Source organism: Typopeltis vanoorti, chromosome 22 (assembly GCF_054136105.1).
Source record: "Typopeltis vanoorti isolate ZY-2024b chromosome 22, IOZ_Tvanoo_1.0, whole genome shotgun sequence".
NCBI classification, from domain to species: domain Eukaryota; kingdom Metazoa; phylum Arthropoda; class Arachnida; order Uropygi; family Thelyphonidae; genus Typopeltis; species Typopeltis vanoorti.
Genome location: NC_143570.1, coordinates 89621342 through 89640050, shown reverse-complemented (window position 1 = coordinate 89640050; position 18709 = coordinate 89621342). Strand labels below are relative to the sequence as shown.

At 35.1% G+C, this 18709-nt stretch overlaps 1 protein-coding gene across 1 annotated transcript in view; it reads right to left on the bottom strand.

Annotated features, from left to right (window-relative positions):
• hay (ATP-dependent DNA helicase hay) overlaps positions 1-18709 on the bottom strand; it is a 337042-nt gene that overhangs the window by 291804 nt on the left and 26529 nt on the right. The window contains exons 2-4 of the mRNA XM_090412093.1: positions 18449-18535; positions 11928-12052; positions 7162-7242 (exon numbers count right to left, since the gene is read on the bottom strand). Of these exons, the coding sequence (XP_090268219.1) occupies positions 7162-7242; positions 11928-12052; positions 18449-18535 (293 nt within the window). The remainder of the gene's footprint in view (positions 1-7161; positions 7243-11927; positions 12053-18448; positions 18536-18709) is intronic.

Sequence of the window (18709 nt, the reverse complement as noted above, 5' to 3'; positions counted from 1 at the left end):
AAAAAGGTAGAGTTTGATGCCTTAGTCAATATGTTGCAACCTCAGATTGTAGGTATTAGTGAGACCGGGCTATTAGAATCAGACATACTAACTGGTGTCGAGTGTCAAGGGTACAGTATTTTTAGGAAGGATAGAGATAATAGGAAAGGAGGTGGCGTGCTGCTAATGATATCAGATGATTTGAATCCAGTTAGAGTTGAGTCCTATGATTGTAGTATTGCAACTAACAATATTTCATGTGACACTGAGTTTGAAGCCATCTGGTGTGAGGTGGAATCTAACAAGATCAATTACATAGTGGGGTGTTGTTACAGACCTGGTGGATCGGTTGCTGGTGATGAAGAAATGCATCACAAAATAGAAAAGATAAGCATGAAAAGAAATATCATAATGGGAGACTTTAATTATCCAAATAGTGATTGGGTAGCAGTAGAATCTCATGAGAAGAATGAAAATGCAGTTATTAAGCTGTTGCAGGACAATTTCCTCAAGCAGCATGTGACAAAAGGAACTCAAGGTCAAAGAGTGTTAGATTTGATTATAGTGTCAGAGGGTGTTTCAGTTAAAGACGTAACTATTCTGCCTCTAGTTGGTGACAGTGATCATGCGGTACTCACTTGGAAAGTGACTAAGTTTATGAATGTTCCATTCAGAAAAGGTTACATCCTGAACTACAAAGCAGGAAATTATGACCAACTGAGGAGTATACTGAGTTCAGTGCAATGGGATCAGTGGCTGGATGGAAAGAATATCGATAGTGTATGGGAAGCATTTAAACAATACTTAAATGATGCGATATCAGAATGTGTCCCGAGAGTGTAATCTTATTAAGCAAGAAATTCGTAAGAAAGGGACGATATGGAAGAATACCGTTTGCATAAGGATAACGTCCTTTATGAACGTTATAAGCAGAAGGCTAGAATAGTCACAACTGTTGTACATAAAACAAAGTCTGAGTATGAAAAGAAACTGGCTTTGAGTGCTAAAGACAATCCACAAGAATTCTATAGATATGTTGCAAGTAAAAGAAAGAATAAATATGAAAGAATAACACTCTTATAAATCCAGATAGCGTGAGGCAGTGGTGAGCTATAAGGGGCTCACACGAGCCCTTTGTTAAATTTTTCTCAAATTTGCGTACCCCTTGTTCTTGTTTACTTTTTTATTTTTTTTTAAACATATTAAGCGACAAACTCATATGGTAACTTAACAAAAATTAGTCTATTCGGTAGTGTATAGATTATTTGGAATTATTGTTTCAACTCCTCTATAAAGAATGCACCCAAGTTTGAAAATAAAATAAGCACATGCACTATCTTTACCCTTCTGGTAGCCAATCAAATATTTTATAAAAGATTATAAAAGATTTTATTCTTATTATATTTTGATTGTTAAAAAATGTTTTTCTTATGTAAGATAAATTAAACAGTTGATTGTGTGCAAATATTTCATGTTTAGATCATGAAATATTTGTTTAAAAATTATAGTCTTTGTTAAATTAGAAGTTGATTGTCCTCTCATGCTTTTTGATTGGAATTTGTACACAAGCTGTATTAATAAAAGTTTTTTTGTAAAATACGTTTTTTTTTTTTTTTTTTTTTTTGCTCGACGATGCAAGCCCTTTGTTAAAATTTCCATAGCTCATCACTGGCACGAGGGTTACAGATGCAGAAGAGGTTGCTCAGTTAATGAGTGCCTGTTTTGTTAAAAGTTATCAACCTGGTGAACGCAACATTGAGCTCACTGTTACCTCTTCACTAGATGAAGAAACGCAGGTGTATGAGGACGAGGTATTAGAGCTGTTGCACAAATTGAATAAGAATTTAGCAATACGGACTGATGGAATATTAGCACATGTGCTAAAAGAGTGTTCAGCTGAACTGGTCATTCCTTTGACCAGGCTGTTTAATATGAGTCTCAAAACAGGGAAGATTCCGCAGGAAGGGAAGGAATGTACGGTAATTCCATTGCACAAGGGTGGTGCAAAGACAGTGGTATCCAACTATTGACCAATTAGTATCTCAGGAGTGGTGGTGAAGATTTTGAAAAAATTGGTTAGGGCTTGCATTCAGAAATGGGTTGACAGTGAATCTCTACTTTGCAATGAACAACATGGGTTTACTAAAGGAAAGTCATGTCTTAGCAACTTGCTCACATTCTATAACAATATTACCATTGAACTAGACAAGGGGAATGGATACACCATGATACTTTTGGATTTTGCTAAGGCTTTTGACAGAATACAGCATGGTAGACTGTTACATAAATTGGAGAAAATGGGTTTGGGTTATATGATATTAGCATGGATAAGAGGATGGCTCACTGACAGATATCAAAAAGCGGTATACGGGAGATCTGAGTCTACAAGGTTTAAGGTAACAAGTGGTGTACTACAAGGATCAGTGCTTGGTCCACTGTTATTCAATCTGTACATTAATGATATTGGAAAGGATTTGACAAGCGACATGCAGCTATTTGCTGATGATGCAAAGATAGGTAGGGTAATCAGGAATGCTGCTGATATGCAGTACTTGCAGAATGATATGAATAGGCTTGAATTGTGGGCATGGGAAAATGGGTGTCAGTTCAACGTGAGTAAATGTAAAGTCATTCACTTCAGCATAATTAGATATCCAATGTCGTATATTGGTGGGATTAGGCTAGAAGAAACTGATGAGGCTAGGGATCTTGGAGTGTTAATGGATAGGAAGTTGAAGTTTAGGAGCAACGTGGCAAAGATTGCAAATACAACTCAAAAGATAATTGCAATGCTGAAACGAACGTTCACATGTAAAGATAAGGATGTTATTTTGCCTCTTTACAACACTTGGCCTATTGTGCGCAAGTCTGGTCTCCTGGTTTCTGATATATTGGAGAGGTACAAAAGAGAGTGTTAAAAATGATATCAGGATTGTGGAATACTGATTATGAAGACAGATTGAGAATTTGTAGACTGCAGACACTAGCAAACAGGAGAAAAAGGGGTGATATGATTGAGACCTACAAACTTCTGAAAGGATCATACAAGATTTCAATTGATGGAATTTTTCAATTTATGGAGGGTGGGGAAAGAACGAGAGGGTATCCTTGGAAACTGAGAATGAAGATTGCCAAGAAGGGTGTGAGGGCTAGATTTTTCTCTCAGAGGGTGGTGCATGATTGGAATGGATTGCCATTGGATGTTGTGAGTGCAAGCAGTGTGAATGAATTCAAGAATAAGTATGATAATATAGTGTAGTGTGTGGCCTCCATTGATGAGTCTCTGACTCCCTGGAGGTCTCTCTTAATAATAATATTATAGTGGATTGTATATCTATAGTAAACTTTTAATCTGCTCTCTGCTAATTTTTCAGATTCTGTGGCCAGCTTTACCAGGATTAACTGAACAAAAATAAACTAAATGGATGTTATGTAAGTGGAATGATTTTACATAATTCAGAAGATGAATAGTTTAGCAGCATCTTCCAATTTTCCTGCAACTGATAACTGTCCAGTAGATGCAACTACAGTACTATAGGCTAAGGATTTTTAATAATGATTTTTTATTAAATTTTATATTTTTATTTATAACTTGACATGGTCCAGAAACACTACTCTAAAGTAGGATTTCCAACAAGGTTTCAAGCCATTTCATGCATCCAAAAAGCAGGGCAGTAATGTCAAACTGGACGATGAAATTCATCCTCTATCTAAAGTCAATCACAAACATCCATGCCTACAGTGGGATTCAAACCTACAGCCTGTTGGTGAGAGTGTGTGCATTACTTGGCTAACCACGATGGCAATTTGAGATTATCGTTATAAAAACACCTTCATTACCAAGTAACATCCCTTTGTTGTTTAAGAGATAATTAGGCCATGAGAGGCTTCTTCAATTAACAGAAAAAAAAACACACACTTGATAAGTAATACTATTTATTTAAGGCCATCATCAGTGGCAATAATAGTATTATCACCACTAATTATGGCCTGTAATATTCAGGCTGAAATATATAAATAGTATTACTTATCACTTGTGTTTTTTTCATGCCAATTGAAGAATTTTTTTTCTTTCCTTAGCCTCATTTCATTAAATAAAACAGTTAATCATAACTGAGCATCTATAGCCTGCTATGTCAGTGGCTTGTTGTACAGATTACCTGTTTTGCAGTAAAAGATGAACAGAAGGAAGGATAGACAAGTTTTGGGAAGGGAAAACCATGTTACCTCTCCTTATTAGACGACTCACTCACCTATAAATGAAAATATTTTTATAAACGTTCTTTTGGGATAAGTAATGCTTACATTCTTATACCTAAAAAAACATGAATTTGGATCAGAATATTCAAACTCAAGTTTTTTTTTTTTTTTTTTTTTTTTTAGACAAAGGATAGTTGTCATTTCAAATGAATGTGCTTGCTGCTCTAACAAGATTTTGTAATCCCTATGCAAAATGAGAGGTTTATGTGGTGGTTCACTGTCTTGTGAACTCTTACTGCAGTTAACAATACTGCTCAAGCTAATGTTATTATTATTATTACATGACACCTCCAGGGAGTCCAAAGACTCATCGAGGGAGGGCAACTACTCTACAGCTTTCTGTCTCCACCACTCAATCCAACTACAATGAACCACACTACACCAATGGCATCTACTGCCTACCACTAGTATTTTAACAGACAATCACAAACACCCATGACCACTGTGGGATTCGAACCCGCAGCCTTTTGGCTGAAGAGCAGATACACTAACCACTCAGCCAACCAGGCCGATATCCCGATATCAATGCTTCCAGTCTCAAAGTGAGGCCTGCAGCATAATTAGAAAGAATTTCTCCAATCTCTGTGAATAAGTCTCATAATCCTGCTTCTTTCTACATTTTATCTAGAGTACTAAAAGATAAAGATTTTTAATAATGATTTTTTTATTACTTTTTATATTTTTATTTACCGTTCTCAGTATATCCTATAGATATCTATTATCACTGATATATATATATATATATATGTAGAAAGTATTTTTACCTTGGGTATAAATATGTTAAAGATACCAAGCAATTTTAAACCTGGTTTTTTTCTCCATTTCCCAAGTAAGCAAACAGACCAAAAGTCAAGTTTGCGCCTGCAATTGATGCAAGTCTAACTGATCCCACAGGTAGTGCAAGACCAGGGCAACTCGTGGCAAAGGTGGAACAAGCTCCGATCACTAATCTTAATATTTACCCTTAATGCCATTTTAAAACCAGGTTTAAAATTGCTTGGTATCTTTAACATATATATATATATATATATATATATATATATATATTTCATATCATCTCCACGCAAAAGAGGACATAAAATCTATAACACAAAGTACCACTTATGGACAAGTGGTTAAGAGAAAGAAACCACCTGTTGAATTGTTGTGAAGAACCGCAGGTTGTAGTACTTGGGGAAAACAGTCTGAGGAAGACTTTTTGCAATGAAAAGAGAAGCATGAAAAGTTTGTTAGTAAGTTTAAAACAACCATGCATGAATGCTGACAAGCAGCTGATAGTGTTTCACATTATGATGACAGTCAGTTTGGTAGAGTAGCAGCCATTAAAATACCTACAGAAAAAGCATGAAACAGAATATCTATGAGAAAGTGATTGGAAAAAAAGAAGTAAAAGAATTTTTAGGAGGTTTTCTGATGCATCACCCTAAATTTCAGAACAATATTCTAAAGTTGTACAAATGTGGAGTTTACATTTTTTTAATGTGAATTGCACTCACAAAAAGTTTAAAACCTCATACATTAGTAACTGTGTGGGCTAAAGATTAATCAGGAAATTCAACTTTAGAGATCAAACACAGAACTTATCCAAGCCTCTAATAATCCAGCGATAAAATCCGTCCACATCCTAAAGATTCATACACATCTATGCCAATGGTGGGATTCAATCTCACAGACTGCTAGTGTTGGAGAATGGATACTACCCACTGGTTAGGAGTTTCTATAACTCAATCAAGTTTTGACAAAAACCCTTTGGTTGGAAAGACCCGAGTTCAAATCCCATCTAGGATGTGAAGAGCCTTTATCAACTTTTCAATGGAAAGTTAGCTGGTCTCAATACAAAAGTACAGAGTTTTCATCACACCACCAGAACACACATAATTTACACACAAAAATATATATTTAGCCATTATAAGGCTTACTACCTTATCTTAAAATTACAGTTACAAAAGCAAATCTGGACAGATTGTGGACCTTAAGGACCTGTAAGTGCAGTGGATTATTATTATTATACAGTCAACTATGCCAGCACAGCATTATAAGTTGTAGAGGTGAGAAGTGTCTTGAACAGAAAAGGACACTAAGTTTTTAAAGGTTGAGAAGGATATGGATGTGATGTGTTTGAACTGGAAAAGACTGAAGTCATAAATCAGACTGAAATGAGATCCTTCTTAAGAGAAATAAGATAGAACTGTGGGGTGGTAGTACTTGAGTTTAATAAGTCTACTCAAGAATAACAAGGAGATTAGTATTTAAGACATTGTTATGGAAGATGTTGAAGATTAGATCATTCAGGCACAATGTTTTTCAAATGAAGAAGAGAGATGAAGAGTCCTGTCATCAGCAGCAGTACTGTGAATGTAAGGTTAGTAAAAAGGTTGTCTATGTATAGGAGACAACATGTGGGTGAAAGTACAAAATACTGGGTGCTCCAGACTGGTGGAAAATCTACAGGAAGGAAACCATCCACCACAACATGTAGTGAAAGTGTCTTTGGGGGGGGGGGGATTTTTTCTTTATATTTAAGGGTGATCTCTCCTTTTTAGTAATATGCCATTAAGCTTGTGATGAAATTGTCAATTTGGATTACCTTAACACTTTGGAACCAGTAAATGTCTATAAGTTATTAAGGATTTTATATAAATGCACATATGTGTGCATGTATGTACATATATAAGAATTATATTACATTTCCAGACATGACACACTATTCATTAACAGGTTCCAAGGAGTTAAAGTATAAGTTTACAATTCTCTAATTTTTTGGTTGAAGATATATGATATGTATTTCTCTTTAAATCTTCTGATATTTATTGTATTGTAACTTGCTTAGTTAATTTCTGCACTATTTACATTTAGCTTTCTAGTTAAAGTCTGTTACTAACCGAATACAAACTTCACTATTGGGATGCTTTTTATTCTTACCTCTGATATCGCAATGAGAAAATCATGAGCATGTTTATAGACAGGTGAGAATGATTCCAAAAATATATGCCCATCTGGTGCCTGAAATGAAAATAATAATAATAAATTTATTATATATATATAAACTGAACATTTCCTTTCAACAGATAAACAATGAATTAATCAATAGTAGAAAAGAAATTAATGTACTAATTATTATATACAAAATCTGACAATAAAGATGACAGTGTTTTTCAACTTCTTCTAACTCCTCCCCTTTCAATTCAAACTTAATTCTCCAAAAAATTTTTGGAAGTTTCAAAAGGAATGAAATACCATGACAGTGAACAAACCCGAATAATGGGAAATTTAGGGAAAAATATAAATGTGCATCATATACTCTACTGCCACTACATATTATATATTTGACAATGCATAGCATTGTATTGTCAATGCTATGTATTGACAATACACAGCATACATCTTGGCTCTCCAGTGGTGGAAGACAAGCATCTCTGATGTGCATATTCGTCCTGGAGCAAACTATTGTACAGACCATTGGCTAGTAAGAGCCAAGTAAGACTAAGACTCCAAAAACTTCCAAGTCAGGTACATCCCACTAGACTGGATGTTAGAGTAATTCCTAGTGGGTTCACATAAGACACATCAACTCAATTGGATGATTTTTTGGAGACCAATGAGGAGAACTCTCCAGAAATGCTTTGGGAAGGATTCAAGGTGATAATACAAGATAAAGCCAAGAAATATCTTGGTCCAAGAGACCTATGGATATCAGATTCAACATGGAAATCAAAAGAAGGCAGTTAGAAAAACAAAGAGACACAGGGACTGAAGAATATGAGATTAAATCAGGGGTTGGCAAACTTTTTAGACCATGACCCCCTTCATGGAATCCTTGATCCCTCACTGACCGCCATTACATTAAATAAATGAATAAATGTTATCAATAATAAATTTCTCAATTTAAAAATAAGATATCATCCAATGCATGTAGCATTGGATGAGCTCAAGATACAAATAGACTGATCAGTAATTTGAGGTATGCTGATGATACTGCACTCCTCTGTAATGACAAAGAAGAACTAGGACAAATTCTTGATAAAGTAAATGAGATCAGTAATAACAGAGAACTTCAACTCAATCCTAGCAAGACAAAGATCATAGTTCTCAAAGGAAATACAGACAGGGAAGCTATTGAGAAACAAGAACACCTTAATGGAGAAAGAATTGAGGAAGTCAGCAAGTTTGAATACCTGGATCCATTATTAAGGTGAAGAATTGCTGTTCAGATGACATCAGAGGAAGATTAGGAATGGCTAAACCAGCAGTCAGAGACTTGTGTAAAATCTGGAAGGATGGATCTATCTTCATGGGAACAAATTTGAGGATTTTGGATGCAGTTGTTCCAACAGCAACTTATGGAAGTGAGACTTGGAACCTAAAGAAATCAAATAAGAAAAAGGACAGCTGCTTCTGAGATGTGGTGTTACAGAAGGCTGTTGAGGATATCAACAAATATCAGTAGAACTTTAAGGCTCCTTAAGGATATTGACAGAAGAAAGTTAAAATATTTTGGACACACATTGAAAGGATGGAAAGAGGACTTCTCAGAACAGTAATAGAAGGCAGTTCTTGGAAAAAAGAGGAAGGGTAGATCGTCAATGAGATGGATGGATAGTGTGTGTGTGAAGTGATTGATCTTCAGAGTGTTGAAGCTTCCAAAAAAAGCATACAACAGAACTACATGGCAAGGTTACTCCAATGCTCGTTGATGTAGCACATCAACGAGCATTGGAGTAACCATACGACATCTGTGAATGTCCAATGAACAGATGATGAATGCATAGCATACCTTATACCTATTACATTCTACAGGTAGAAAGAAATGGGTATAATTATTTTTCAAGCTCCCAAAGTTAAGTATTCTTGTTGGAAAGATCTGAGTTCGAATCCCAAATCGGATGTGAAGAACATTTATTATTATTGGCTACTCCATGGAGTCAGACTCATTGAGGAAGGCCATAATCATCATGCCAAGCACTATCCAACATTCATGCAGTAATTATTATACTTTGCTTTGAACTCATTCTCAGTCATGTCACCCACAACAGACTCTGGCAACCTATTCTGCTTATTCACCACTCTCCAAACAAAAAATCTAGTCCTCACATCCCTGCTAACTACACTCTTGCTCAGTTTCCAAATATGGCCCCTAGTTCTCTAACCATGAGATCTATTCTGAAAAATTTCCTCTATTAATCTTATAAAAATCCTTCAGTAATTTGTGTTTCAATCACATCACCTCTTTTCTGCTTGTCAACCAACATCTGTACCCCATTAACCTGTCATCATAAGGTTCATTCAATACACTTGTTACCATCTTTGTCACTCGCCTCTGGATCCTCTCCACTACCTCCTCATCACAAAGAAACCCAGGTGACCAGATCTGAATGCAGAAGTCAAGATAGGGGTCTTACCAAAGCTCAATAAAGAGCTATAATAACCTGCTTGTCTCTGCTCGTCAGTCTTCTTCAGTAACCTAGTAATCTGATGAACTGCTATAGCCACTTTTGCGATATGCCCTCTAAATTTTAAATTCCTATCTATTAACATCCTCAAATCTTTGGCTTCATCAATTTCCTGGAATATAGTTCCATCAATGTGGTACACAGCTGGTAATCTTTCTGCCCAAAATGATTAACCTTACTATTATTTTTACAGCTATTTGCCTGCTTTTGTTTAGGAGTACCCCTGTTTTAATGTCATTGGCTTTTTACTCACGAATTCTTAGGGCATTGAAGATTCATTTTAGAGACAAATATATGTAGCATAATAAAAGAAAATTTGCACATACCTTTTCTTGGATGTTGTTGCCTGACTTCTTTCTGCGGTGTGCATACTTCTGCTGTTATGGTGTTGAAAGGGGAGTGGGGTGCTGAGGCAATGTGGGAGAATTAATTTGAAAAAACCTGGGTTTTGCGTATAATATATACATATATTATTTTTAAGGGTGGGTGAGGCGCTTTTTTAGTAGGGTGGGAAAAAGATGAAAAAGGGGGCTGAAAATAGCAACTGTTTTTTAGAGGAAGGGGCTATGGGAAAAGGGGGCTGGGGAGAGGGTTGACGGGGTGCAAACCGTTTCGGCCATTTGGGTCATCGTCTGAACTCATGGAGGAAGTGGATGATATGTCATGTGGGATTGGTGTTTCTGCGAAGTGTTTGTGTTACTCGGAGATTTTGTAGGGTCAGTGGACGTTGATTGACTTCTCATCACATTTTAATAGTCTATTCTTAACTTGTCATATTAACTACTTTCAATCAACCTAATGCATTTACAATAAAACAAGTTTCCTCAACCAATATTTCTTAGAAACTGCAATGTATGGATGGTCAAAGCAAGGTCAGTAATTTTCTCCTGCCTCTCCTAGATTTTTAAACCTTTGTGTGCATGGCTACTATTCAAAAGCATGTCTGAGTGAAAAATTTAACTAAGGATTAATTATAAATAAAATAAATAAATTTTATATTACTTAAATATTTTTTTTTCCCTTTCCTTGTGAAGTATTCCCAAACAACAACCTACTGCTCTTGAAAAAAAAAATAAATAATAATAATAATAATAAACTTCTATCTCAGTCCTAATCTGCATCCCATACACGGCACTGATATGCTTATAAGTCTCTCTCAACCTCTTGTGTATGGGATCAATTATATAAAAAAATAATTGATTGTCAAGGTGTCCGCATGGTTAGCCTAGTGGCTGTGCGCTTCACAACCATATGCCTGGGGAAGGAGTGTCCTAGGTTCAATTCCCATCAAAGACGTGAGGAGCTGAAGGATCTTCCTCAGCCATAGCCAAGTTAGCCGGTCTCGGGTGTGGACAGTAGGGTTTTTTCCCCCAAGTTTATCCTGGGGTTTTTCATCCTGCAAAGCAGGCAAAACCGGTCTTGAGAACTCAACATTACAGACATAGGATACACTGGGGCATAGGGCTGACCACCTTATCCTGTGAATGGTTTGAGGTCTGATGATTAATAAGCCCTTGACACCGCAAGGTAAAAGAGGAAAAAAGGAAGATGAGATGAGATGAATTGTCAAGGTTTAGTGCACAATGCAAAGTTAATTGTTTAGCAATGAACAACCCAAATTTATTTACATAATGAACAATAACAACGTTATTTACTAGTTTTTGTTTATATCTTCAAGAATATAAATGTCTTATTGATATAAACTGTATTTATTCATTTATTTATTACTTATACAATTCATTAAGTTCCCCCAATAACATTAAGATTTTAGAGGAAAGGAATGGTCATAGAATGAAATGACAAGATATTTTTTTCAGGGAAGTTCAAGTTTTTCCTTTTGCAAAATATGCAAACTGGCCTAAGAACACACACACACACACACAATACACCAAAGAAAATAAATAAATAAATAAATAAACAAAACCACTATTTGCACCAAAGAGGAAATGAAATTAGTCTTCCAATTATAATGTACTCAATAAGAAAATGACAATGAAATGAGACAAATTATTCACTTTTAGATGTCACTGAAATTATAGTGCTATAAATGTAAAACAAACTAGCAATTTCCTTAATGTAAAAATACTATTGCAATAGTACAAAACAGAGTATACATAACTATGTGAGTTAAGGCTTAAGCGCTGGGAGGATATCATGTTGAAGGTTTAATGGACTACTGACAGCACTAGGAAAGGATTTTAAATAAATGCCATTCACAATTACAAATGCTCAACTTACCACCCATAATGGTCTAGATGCATGATCTAAACGTAACTCCATAAGTGAACGATAATCCTTTGAACCAAATTCATCTTCAAGAGAAATATCTGAAAGCTGTTTGCTTGCAGCTGCTGGAACACCACCTAAATTAATATCACAGGCTAAAAGTTATTTATGTCATTATCTAGATCAGTATGACAAACATTGTCATTTCTATATTTTTCACCAAAACAACGCTCATAGTAAAAGTATATCTTAAAACAAGTAGAAAAATTATCAAAGATGATTAATTAATTAATTAGCTTAAGATGATACAGCAGCCATGAGTCCATATTACTAGTGCGGCACCAACTTATGAAACCAACATAAAGCTATTGGTTATAATGTATTTTTGCCTGTAATTGCATGTGTTTTCCTGGCCAGTTTGCCTATTCTGAGGGATGAAAAACCCGAGTTTCCAGGGGAAATTGGTCAAAACACTAAATCAGCTGTATACAAGACAGAGTTCGAACCAATTTTAACTTATGGACCTGAGAGTTGGGTTAGAAATAAAACAGCTGATTAAAGACTAGTAACCACAGATATGACAGTTATAAGAAAAATTAAGGGAGTGATCAGATGGCATCAATGGCAGAATCATATTAAAAATGAAGATATTAGGAAGGAAGGAACCTGACGTTATAACATTCAAGAATTTTTGCTAATCTAAGCTAGTATGGCCATAAACAGAATGGGAGACAAAAGGTTAAGAAAACAGGTGTCTGATGCCAAGATGGCAGGAAAAGATGCAGAAGACCAAGACCTAGGTGGAGCGATGCAGGCAGAAGTATCCTAGAAGATGGAATATAATATTTGACAATACTGGAATGCTAGCAAGTGACAGACTAATCTGGAGGCAAACTACTGACAATGGATTAGTAATAATCATGTGTCAAGTGTTGTGGTTAAAATGTTGGAAAGACTGGTGAGATTCAGTATCCAGAATTGGGTTGTCAACAATGGTATTATCTTTGATGGACAGCATGGAGTTGCTAAAGGGACGTAATGTTTTTAATCTACTCATTTATTACATCTCCCACATTCAATGCTGCTGTCGAGCAGAATTGAATGTGGGAGATGGATACACAGTAGTATATTTAGACTTTGCAAAGGCTTTTGATAGATTACTAGTGCACTGGATTGGAGATTGGCTGTTCTGATAGGTATCAACAAGTTATGTATTGGAAACAATCTCCCAGAAAAGGAAAGTCACTATGGTGTGCCTTGGGGGGGGGTCTGTTTTAGAGCAGGGGTTTAGCAGGAAATTGCTGTTTAATCTGTATGTTAATGATGTTGGGGAAAATTTGAATGGAGATATTCAGTTGTTTACAGATGATGCATAGTTGGGATGAGCTATGAGGAATAAGACAGATGCTGTGGCTTTACAAGAAAACTTGAATAGACTGAATGGGAATAGACTGACTGAATAGGCATGGGAGTGAGGATGCGAGTTCAATGTTGCAAAATGTAAGGAAAGCAAAGATGAGATGTAGAATTTACTCTTGGTGGGGATATACTTGTTGGAAGCGGAGGAAATAAGAGATCTTGTGGTGATGGTGGATAAGAATCTGAAATTTAGAGGACATATTGCCAAAACTGTGAAGATAACACAATGAATTCTGGGAATGATGTGGTGGACATGGACTTAGAAGTAAGGAGATTCTGGTTCCATTGTATAAGGCTCTGATTAGGCCACATATGGATTACAGTGCACAGATTTGATCATCTGGTTTTCATAAGGATGAAGAGATATTGGAGAGGATCCAGGGGCGATTAACTAAAATAGTTTCTGATCTCTGGAATGTTGAATATGAAGAAAGGTTGAGACCATGCAATATGCAGTCTAGTGGACAGGAGAAAGAGGAGTGATATGATGAAGACATAAGTTAGTAAGGGGTTGTTATAGGATTAACAATGAAGAGGTTTTTCATAAAATGGTGCGAGATCAGGGGAGAACAAGAGGTCATCCTGACCTCTTGTTCTTCCCCTAGATGAGTCTGTGACTCCATAGGGTCTTGGAATAATAATGATAATAATGTAAACTTAATCATTTTATACTATCACAGTATACACCCATTGAAAGTACATATCAGGAAATTTGTGATGAATGATGGCATAAGGCAGGACTCCAGAAATCTACTTGTCACTCCGCTTTCTCCTAAATGGGTGAGTGAATTTTCAGCTTCATTCTGAATTCATCCAAATATATTACCTTATGTCCTTCGCATAATTTACACTTTTCTTTTAATCTCATTTACTGTCATTTAATTATAGGCAACAGCCAACAAACTTAATAAAGAAGTTTTATCTCCAACTAGGAGATAGTAACTTATGTACTTTTAATTCTATTGTAGATTATTTCCCTCCCCTTGCTAAAAGTTAGTTCTCATGAAAATGCTCTCAAAGATGTATCTTGCTGCTGTTTCCGAAAGATGAAGTAATTCCAATCTACAACAGATGGCACTATATATTTCTCATCCTCTGTTATAAACATAAGCCTACCTGGCATTTGCAAATTAATTGGGAAATAAATAGTCAAAAATTCTCAAACCATATTTTGATAACTTGCAAGTCATTATCATTCTTCTTGAAAAAAATCACAAATACCATTAAACAACAACAACAACAACAAAAAAGTATAACAATTCATAAATCAGTGCTCATTTGTAATATACTATTCCTATAAATGAGAATACAATGGGAATTTGCTTATTGTAATTTTCCTATATAATAGATTATTATTTATGGATAATTTACATAAATTCATCCTTCATTATAAGCAATAAACAAAAGAAAACAAACTACACTTTAGTTTTGTGAAATGATGCAAAACAGCAGGCAAATATAAGGGACCACACTGGAGAAAGACAGAGAAAAAAAATGTTCTATTGTGTTATCAGATAAAAACAAATGAGTAAAATGTGTCCTTCAAGATGGGACTCAAGGAATTCAAGTGTTTTCCTAAGAAGATGAAGTTGCATTTCATAATATAAGCAAAAATATCCTCGGCTGCTGATAGTAACTCTAGATTACTACAATAAGACTCCTCAAATTAGGGACATTTAGACTGCATGAGGCATCCAATTCTCACAAAAATACTTAACATATACTTACTCAGAAATCACCAGCACATCATATGTGTGTGTGCTTGCCAAAGAAAGCGAGCAAACCAGCCATTAGAACACATGCAATTAACATACATGATACACTGGTCTCGTAGCTTGAGTTGCTATGAGATCAGAGGATTCTTAAATTTCTGAGAGTTTCAAGGGCCTTTTTATTACAGCCTATTATTATATTCATTTCAATACATTCATTCAATAAAACTTTACTAACTTCACAAACCGTCAAGTTTGTGAAGTTAGTAAAGTTAAATAAGTTACTGCTGATGTCATTAAACAAGTAGTAGTTACAGAAATCAAAGACTCCAGCAGAGCGAGTCTCTGATAGATACCTCTACAGATATTTCAAATGAGGAGGAACTTGTCTTTTATAAGAAATACATATTTAAAATAAAACTTAAAATATAAAAACTGTTAACTGAAAGAGGAATTTGCTCCCATAATTCCTCTCCAAAATTCGTCAACTGCAGGATACGTTGGTACATCAGGGTGTGAAATGAACAAATTTGTCTTGCCACAGAGGAAGAACTAGTTATATTAGTGAAGGAAATCTGGAAGGCTTTTAGATGTTTTCCTTTTTACATAATCTGTTTGACTTTTCACAGTTGTTGTTTAAGTGAAGTTGAAATAGGGAGGGGCCGGGAATTAGTAATGAATTCTTTAAATGATATATATATATATATATGGAGAATTTAACCCAAATCTTTTGCAAATCATGACCTCAGCAGTTCTCGCCACATAACACTATCCAGACTTCCTTCAGGCATAGTGGCAGGACATTATGATAGGATTATTTGTTAAATGATCTGGAAATCTCCAAAAGCATTAACATCAGATTCAGTCCAGTATACTATTGAAGGTTCTAATATAGCTACTCTATACACTATCTAGCAAAGTACAAATTAACTATTTTAAAACTGTACATCTGAAATGAAAATCAGACATACTTTCTTTATGATGTCTGATGTAACTCTGAAAACATTTGTCATATTTACATGATGGAAGAAATGCAAAAAAAGAGAACACTCTTTCCTCTAGAGTTGAAACAGTCTGGGGATACTTCAAGCTTTCAATAAGCAAAGTGGTGATATTACACTAGGAAATGAAACTCATCTACCATCTATTGGTGCCTAGTATCTAAGTAGCTTGGCTTCTTCTCTGAAGAATGTGTGGTTACCACACCTCTCTCACACATGATGTAATCAGAGAATTCAGTTGTGGATTGGCATAACTGAAGTTTGGTGTACTCCATACTGTGTAAGCAAGAACAGAACATCAGTTCCATCAGCATTTTACACTGGGAAGAGATTTATTGCCAGGTATTGTAATCTCTTGACTAACTTAAGAATATCTTTGGCTCCCTTTAAGACATAACTATGGTTCCTTTAAGTTTTGCATAGCCTGTATGTCTCCTTGTTTTCATGACCAGTAATGTGTGTACATGGATATGATCAAAAAATTGCCTCATTTCATAGAAGGGCAAAGTGTATCAAAGAGAATGCGCATTTTTTTTTTCCCTGCAAGATAGCATTCTTTCTCATTTCCATGCCAACCTGCACAGATACCTCCATGCCAGTTTTCCAAGTCAATGGATAGTTCAAGCTGGTCTGAATTTTTGTAGCTACCTTCTTCCCAAGACTGAACTTCACTAGACTTTTTCTATGTGAGAATTTGTAAAAGATAAATTGCCCATGTCACTTTTACCTGCAAATGTTGATGATGCATAAGTAGGTATTACAAATGCAACAGAATTCAGGCCAGATATGCTATATTCTGTCTGGGAAGAAAGCCACAATATGTTTCACTATCAGTGCATGTTATACCACATCTGGAAGCAAATGAATTTTGTCAGGAAATTCAGAGATTTCAAAACCTTATGCATTACTACACCACTCTATTTTAATTTTACATTTATTCTTTACAAATTTATACATCAAAGTTGTAAAGCTGCTTTACAAACACTTTATACAGCTAGTGCAAACTCTGCTAACTAGTGTAATATACAGTGAAATGCATATTTGATCTCCTTGGGACAAGGATCTCATAATGCTGATATAAGATGTATGGTAGGCAGGAATAACTGAATACTAGGATGGAAAAATAATAAAGTATTAAGGGCAGAACTATGCTGATTCCAATATCAAAAGCAAAACAGCTTTTGTCAAACCAACTCAACCATCAAGAACTGTAAGAATCGTGATAGCCAATTTATGCATACTAATTAGAAAGCCACTTTTCCTTCATTCAGACAGCCATGAGCCAGATGCAATATCTGGCTCATGGCTGTTAAGTAAGAGGGAAGAGTCAAATATGCATATGTTTATTAACAATATTGTGATATCATTACTAATAAGAAATCTCCATGAAGTCAAAACATATACATCCCAGGAGGTTTCATGCTCAACGTGCTGTCCAATTGTACTCGGATAATTAAGGGTTACTGTACTTAAAAAATATTTTGCTTGCCATTGCTTGAGTAAAGGATAATAATAAGAATATATTAATGAGTAAACTGTTTCACTGTTCTAAATACAAACTCAAAGCTACACTCCAATGCATTTTAGCATTGCACTGGTATTACGTGGACTTCTTAGCTAGATATCTAACATGAAAATTAAGACTATATAACTCCCTATTTTCTGCTGATTTCTGGAACACCACATTTAAACTGCTACCTTTAGGAATAACATGACTAACTCCACAAGATTCACAGCCTCCTATACTGCCGTGGCCTACTAAGATTGTTCCTAATAACTTGGTATCTCCTCTTGTAAAAAGCATAAAAGCCTGAGAATGTTGCAACACTGACTATTATTGACTCTGGAAAGCTCAAAGTTTGGTATAATATGCAATAACAATCAAACCTCTCAAAATCAGCTTCCTACTGCAACGCATAACATGTCTATTATGGATTGCAGTAAGAAGTTCAAGCTGGTCTACACATCTTCCTCATTCATCCTTTGGTTTAATGATAAGGAAAGAACAAATACCTGAGGTATATTAATTAAAATAGAGAACTGATACCAAAATATAAGGCAGGTACTATATCAAGTAATACATGAAAGAAAAACTAAAACAAACTAAACATATCTTCTTCACGTGTCTACCTGATATGTTAAATACTTCTGAAAATACAATATAGTTCATATTTTGGAAAAAAAAAAAAAAAAAAAAAAAAAAATGGAAATAAGAAGATAAATATTATTTTAGTAAGTTTTTCATCCATGTTAATTCCCAAATACCTCAGCAATGCAAACAAAACATTAGTATAAATGCTACACATTCCAAAAAAATTCTTTTTCACTTACCAGTTTTCATGTAGCCATAAACATAAATAAATTCCAAAAAAAAAGAAACAGTATCTTTTGCTTTCATTACCTGTATCAGCTTCTTCATCACCAAAGTTGTCAGGGGTGTAATCATCTGCTTCATTTTTCTCTCTTTTTCTTTTTGACTTCTTAAAATCTTAAAAAAAAAAAAAAATTAACAACAAAAAAGAAATATGTGATATATATATAAATGGAGTAACACAATGAATGTTAGTTGAGTTTAAAAGTAGTTTTCAACCTATGCACCACAAAATCCCAGAGTTCTGTAATGAAAAGGATGTCACAGTTTCACTAATATTTTATGAAAAAT